At 40.3% G+C, this 6,638-nt stretch overlaps 1 protein-coding gene and 1 long non-coding RNA gene across 11 annotated transcripts in view; one reads left to right on the top strand and one right to left on the bottom strand.

Annotated features, from left to right (window-relative positions):
• plppr2b (phospholipid phosphatase related 2b) overlaps window positions 1–3,365 on the top strand; it is a 58,358-nt gene extending 54,993 nt beyond the window's left edge. For 9 of the 10 annotated variants that reach the window (XM_046046520.1, XM_046046517.1, XM_046046516.1 and 6 more), the window contains 3 exons: window positions 619–795; window positions 2,110–2,240; window positions 3,149–3,365. In XM_046046520.1, coding sequence (XP_045902476.1) covers window positions 619–795; window positions 2,110–2,240; window positions 3,149–3,257 — 417 coding nt within the window. In that variant the 3' untranslated portion in view covers window positions 3,258–3,365. Of the gene's footprint in view, window positions 1–618; window positions 796–2,109; window positions 2,257–3,148 lie in introns of all 10 variants that reach the window. The other variant, XM_046046518.1, reaches the window with a different exon arrangement.
• Window positions 191–6,638, bottom strand: part of LOC123969276 — an 11,809-nt gene continuing 5,361 nt past the window's right edge. The window contains exons 2-3 of the long non-coding RNA XR_006824701.1: window positions 2,087–2,278; window positions 191–792 (exon numbers count right to left, since the gene is read on the bottom strand). This is a non-coding gene — a long non-coding RNA (uncharacterized LOC123969276). The remainder of the gene's footprint in view (window positions 793–2,086; window positions 2,279–6,638) is intronic.

The raw sequence follows: 6,638 nt of genomic DNA, 5'->3' as shown, positions 1-6,638 counted from the left end.
GAGAGAGAGAGAGAGAGAGAGAGAGAGAGAGAGAGAGAGAGAGAGAGAGAGAGAGAGAGAGAGAGAGAGAGAGAGAGAGAGAGAGAGAGAGAGAGAGAGAGAGAGAGAGAGAGAGAGAGAGAGAGAGAGAGAGAGAGAGAGAGAGAGAGATGTAAATGAAAATTACTGATGTATGGTACTAAAGAAGACATTAAAAAAAAACAGGAATTTGTTGATAAATTTTTTTTTCAATAACTTGTGAACACTTCCAATTTCTACAATAATGATGTATGACATGAGTAGAAACAACTAGCTATGATTTAAGTTCTGCTGAAAAACAAAACCTTTGATGGTGCGTTTGTTCTTTTTAATTACAGTGCTATGTTCCTGTCATTTTTTAGAAGCATTAAAACAGTGTTTTTCATGGTGCTTTCTTTTTGTACTTCATCAAAACCCTTCAGCTGCTCTAAAATCATTGCACTGTGCGGCCTCTTGTGGCTTGTTCAAGCCATTCAACCCATTAAGCTATTCAAGATGTAGCACTCTTTGAATTATCTCAGCTGGCTGGCTGACTGAAGGAGATTGAGGAGATTCAACACCTGGTTCACTACTAACTAACTAACATGACATTTTTTACAGATGTATGTGACTCTGGTGTTCCGGACCAAAGGGACCCGTCTGACAAAGCCCACCCTGTGCCTAGTGCTGCTGTCTCTGGCCGTGCTGGTTGGGGTGATGAGGGTGACTGAACACAGAAACCACTGGAACGATGTCCTGGCTGGGTTTATCACAGGAGGGGCCATCGCTGCCTTCCTGGTGAGAAGAAGAGGAGGGAAAGAGGGAGATATGAGGAGGGAAGAAGGTGGAAGAAGAGATGAATGGAATTTCAGGGTTCAAAAAAGGAGGGAGGCCATAGTGGTAAATAGATGGTAAGGGGTAGAAAGACATGAGAAAAAGACTGGAGGAAAAGATACTGTCATACAAAGGCAGAGATCAATAAAAGCAGAGAAGAAGTTGATAAAAATGATTCAAAGCGTTTCTGACTGGCTTAAAAACAGACTGATAGATGATAGCAAGATTATAATGTCTTCATTGTATGCCATTCCAGGCTGATTATTTTACCCCTAGTACATGCCAAAGAATAAGCTACATAATGCCTAAAATAGTGCACTTTGCCTTTTTATCATCCTCACGGAAAGGGGAGGGGGGGGACACAACAAACAAAATGTGTTCTTTCACCTTTCATGTCCATTTAACAAGTTTGTTTAAGATATAAACTTTATTTAGATTATTTACAGCCCATAGTTCATTGGGATTTCACTAGAGTCAAAAGCTGAGATTTCATTTGGAGCTTCTCTGTAAGATAGTTACCTTTAGCAGGAGCTTAGCTAGCTGTGTTTTCTCTGCATTATGATTGCATTTAGCAACTGCCTTATGTAATAATGTGGAATAACTAACCATTGATGTTGGTTGATCAAAATTTATATTTTTTCACTTAAATATAGGGGAAATAGTGGCTATTTCACATGCTAGCTTTAATTTCATATAGCTGTCTTTGCTTTAGCTCTGCGACAGAGAGTGCAGAAAATACAATAGCAGCTTCCAGAGCTCAGAGATTACAAAACCAAAGTGCAGATACTGCAATTTGGTTTTTAGCTCCAGTTTCTAGTTACTGCAAATTTTACCTGCTGTTTTCATTGATAAATAATTTTCTTTGACCAGCTCTTTACAAGTGTATTGCTGTAGAGCGGGAGGATAGTATGAAGGGAGAAGGGATTGTATCAAGGAAAAGTGCTAAGAGAGCGCATTGTTGGTGTGATGTGCGTGCAGGAAAGATGGTGGGAGGAAGGACTGATGATTAAAGCGAGCTTGAGACGAAAGAGCCTTACTGCCTGTGTGATAGACACACACCTGTGAATGTGAATAGACTGATCTGAATCTTTACCGTAGCATATTCATATTGTGTCATTTAATGTTGGACCTCTTGGCCTAAATCATCTGTGTCTCTCCCTCTCAAACTGTAGCCTAAATGTCCTCCTGTTCCCATGAGCACTTGGAGCATACAGAAAACCAGAATATCATCCATCTGTGTCTCTCTCTCTTTTACCACTTTTCTCTGCTCTCCATCAGGTGTCATGTGTGATCAACAATTTCCAGCAAACCCAGATAGCACTGCCAACTCCTCCACCTCCACAGCGTCCAGAGCCCCCCATGGGGCTGCCTCTCCTCAGCCTGCCCCGTGTTGAGAGTCCACTCGAAAAGTTAAGTGGTTTCCAGGTAAGGGATGGGGGAAATCAGTCTGGAAGAACATAAATAAAACACTTGAGATGATCAGTAGAATGCACAAAATGTCCATGATGTATTTGTTTTTGAAAAGTGTTGGACCAAAATGAAATATCTGACTAAGGATGAATCTTAATCACTTTGGTGATCCATTGACTTTACCTCTGGTGCCACCATGAGATTGACATTTACGTTTATGAGTGGAATATCTTAAAACAATTGGAACTATTGGGTGGATTGCCATAACATTTGGTACAGACACGCATGTCCCCGGGATGAATTGTAGTCACTTTGGTGATCCTAAAATTTGTAACTTTTAATATAGTGCCATCAGATAAATTTTCAATGCACCCAATACTTTGATTTATCATCAAATACCTGTAAAACTAATATAAGTCCCATCAGCCTCTGCTTTACTTTGTGTTTAGTGATAATTAGAAAATACATGCTAACATGCTGAACTAAGATGTTAAACATGGTAAACAGTATACCTGTTAAACATCAACAAATTTGCATTTTCTTTGTGAGCATGCTAGCATACTGATTTTAGCATGAAGCTCAACGCACCACTGTGCCTAAGTACAGCCTCACAGAGCTACTAGTATTGCTGCTTTTACTCTTTTTTTGTCCTCATTTATAACCTTGGTTGTTTCATTGTGTCAGAATGTTTCCTAGATGCTGATATCTGATGTCTCTGTTGGATACACATTATCTCTTGTCTTGACAACTTCATTTTGCATTCCTTTCTCTTGCTGTCTCAGTTAAGTTTATCTGCTGTATTCCCTCAGGTTTGAACTTACCTAATGTTTTGAAATGATTTATACTATTTATTTCCCTCCCTCTCTACCTCTCCTAATCATTTCTCTGTCCTTTTCCCTCCTATTAGACTCCAGGGCTACCGTATTCTGAGATCACATGACCATCAGCCAACCCCGTCCCCCGCCCCTCCCGATGTGCTCCTCCCCTCACGGCGTTGCCTCACCAGCGCAGTCTAGACCTGCCCAATGAATGCCCCCCGCCCTGCCCTGCCCACCCTGAAGGACGACATCCTCTCCGACGAGTCAAATCCACACAGGTCTGAAGGTCCATTAATCACAGGAGGCAGAACAGCAACACGTGCACATGGAGGCTGAAACCTGTCATCCGCTAAGGACCAATAGGAGATGGATAAATTTCCTTCTGTCATGTACTGTCCTGTTTGACCTCCAAGATGGCCTCATTTTTCTTTCAGGTGTAAAAGACCGAATGAAAGATTTGCCAAAGCCAGAGCTGTTGAAGCAATACTGTGTCCTATTTCCTTGTCCTGTTTTCCACAAAGACCCAACAGTGACTCTAAAGACTGTTGGCTGGTGATGACTTGATGAAACACTTGATTAAATCAAAAAAACTCAGCAGAGCTGAGGGTTTTCTTAATGATCTAAGAAAATCCCAATCACTGGTGGATCGTCCTCAAAAGACCATTTTGTAACACTCAGGACAATACAATGGGAAAAAGACTAGATCAAAAATGAAGACCTTGATGTAATCAAAATGCAGGTACTGTCAAGTATTATGGTACAGATTTTTTTCTGTCCTCAAAACTAACTAAAGAGATGCTGTCAAAGAAGAAAGCACTTTTGTAAATTATAGCACAGATGAACAAATTTAGTGTTCAGTAAACTGTGTCGTGTTATCTTGTTTGTTTTAGGGGATATGGGATTGATCTTTTACTGTATATTGTGTGAAATTACACAAGAGAGATTTATACACACTATAGCTGTGCTTGTGATACCACACTTGTTTTGGGGCATCCAAATCCTAATTCATCCCTGAAGTGAACTGAACTAGATTTCCATTATCCACAATATCTTTTATCTAGTTACGATTCAGGTGTGTGTGTGTTTATAAATGTCCGTAGGTTCTACGTCCATGCTGTGAAATATTTGGAAAGCTTTATCATCTGACTTACTTGCCTATTCTCATGTGGAGCTCATTGTACGTGTTAGTTTGCATAAAAGTCTCACTTTCTCTTTCCCTTACCCCATTCATGCCCCAGCTTTTGTGTCTCAAAATTACATTTATCTAAATGTCAATGTGTTTGTTCCCTTTGCTTTCCAAAATTAATGTTTTTGAAGAGTTGTATGGCATCAGTTGTTGTTGCTACTGTTTGTGTCCTGTTCAATTATTTCCAGATTTCCCTGCTTCAGTCCACCTTCAATTCCTCAAACTAACTTTAGAAAACCAACAGCACAGACCAGTGTGTAACACAGAGGTGAGACCTCTGAGTTTTGTATAGTTTTGTACAGTATATAGGTTTCTCTACACAGTATATACTACATTATCATTATGTTTAAATTGTGTGAACAATGTGAAGCTACCTAAAGCTGTCTTGTAGGAACATGAGTAGTAGCCTGATCTAAAGCAGGAATGTAGCGCAGTGGAGAAGTGTGTGACATCAGCAAAACTGCATACAGCCGGTGTGTTTGGCTCACAACTTGCTTTGGTTCTTCTGCTCAGTTCAAAAAGACACTGCAGGCAGGCTATACTAGTAGGAGAGTACGCAGTGGGTTATATAAAGAAGACATTGCTATGGTTTTATTAAGCGTGTGTGTGTGTGTGTGTGTGTGCTTATTGGGATTTGTGTGTATGTTTATAATGAGCACATTGTACGGCAGCATAACTGTTAATTTGGCAATCTGCTTTCTTAAGTTAAACTGTCAAAAGTAGCTGCTATAATTACACACTTGTGCTTGTGTGTAACTGCAGGCCTTCAAAGGACCCCTGCCAAGGCGTCCTACAATGCCTGTTATAGCAGAAGGTGTTCATTATAGCTCTGAGATTACCTAAAGTAAAACCTTTCAGTCAGAAGTTTTTATAAACAACTGAAGAGGTAGAGAACACCATAACTGTCAAAATAATGTTATTTTCATGTTAAAATGTCTCTGTTTTGTATTTATTTACCAAAATAAATTGCAATTACCACACATTGCTGCCTGAATTACATTTTTCACTTGATTCGTTGTAATTGCTTGCACACTTCAGTTGGACAAATCTTTGCTGTTATACCAGCTCCATTTGTTTTATGCTGTTATTCAAATCTCCAATGTACATTAGCCACAAACACTGTGTGTAAATGTAAAGAGACATTTTGTGGGATATTCACCTGGTTTAAATTTATTCGTGACTAGTCAGGCAAAGAGCAATAGGCCTTTTTTCACAGCAGACATTTTGTCATACAGTCCCCTCCAAAAGTATTGGAACTGTAAGGCAAAGTCCTTTGTTTTTGTTGTTCACTGAAGACATGTGGCTTTAAGATCAAAAGATGAGTATGAGACAAGAGTTCAGAATTTCAGCTCTCATTTCGTGGTTTTCACATCTACAGGTGAAACTCGAAAAATTAGCATATCGTGTAAAAGTTCATTTATTTCAGTAATTCAACTTAAAAGGTGAAACTAATATATAGACTCATTACATGCAAAGTGAGATATTTCAAGCCTGTGTTTGATATAATTTCGATGATTATGGCTTACAGCTTATGAAAACCCCAAATTCAAAATCTAAGAAAATTAGAATATTTCCTTCCACAAGGAGGGAAAGCCTCAAAAGGTAATTGCAAAAGAAGTTGGATGTTCTCAAAGTGCTGTATCGAGGCACATTCATAGAAAGTTAAGTGGAAGAGAAAAGTCTGGAAGAAAAAGGTGCACAAGCAGCAGGGATGACCGTAGCCTGGAGAGGATTGTCAGGTAAAGGTCATTCAAATGTGTGTGGGAGCTTCACAAGGAGTGGACTGAGGCTGGAGTTACTGCATCAAGAGCCACCACACACAGACGGGTCCTGGACATGGGCTTCAAATGTCGTATTCCTCTTGTCAAGCCACTCCTGAAAAACAAACAACGTCAGAAGCATCTTACCTGGGCTAAAGAAAAAAAGAACTGGTCTGTTTCTCAGTGGTCCAAAGTCCTCTTTTCTGATGAGAGCAAATTTTGCATCTCATTTGGAAACCAAGGTCCCAGAGTCTGGAGGAAGAATGGAGAGGCACACAATCCAAGATGCTTGAAGTCCAGTGTGAAGTTTCCACAGTCTGTGTTGGTTTGGGGAGCCATGTCATCTGCTGGTGTTGGTCCACTGTGCTTTATTAAGTCCAGAGTCAGCGCAGCCGTCTACCAGGACATTTTAGAGCACTTTATGCTTCCTTCAGCAGACGAGCTTTATGGAGATGCTGACTTCATTTTCCAGCAGGACTTGGCACCTGCCCATACTGCCAAAAGTACCAAAACCTGGTTCAGTGACCATGGGATAACTGTGCTTGATTGGCCAGCAAACTCGCCTGACCTGAACCCCATAGAGAATCTATGGGGCATTGCCAAGAGAAAGATGAAAGACATGAGACCGAACAA

The sequence above is a fragment of the Micropterus dolomieu genome, linkage group LG04, assembly GCF_021292245.1.
Source record: "Micropterus dolomieu isolate WLL.071019.BEF.003 ecotype Adirondacks linkage group LG04, ASM2129224v1, whole genome shotgun sequence".
Lineage (NCBI taxonomy): Eukaryota > Metazoa > Chordata > Actinopteri > Centrarchiformes > Centrarchidae > Micropterus > Micropterus dolomieu.
The sequence above is the reverse complement of the archived record's forward strand: the minus strand, read 5'-3'. Positions and strand labels throughout refer to the sequence as shown.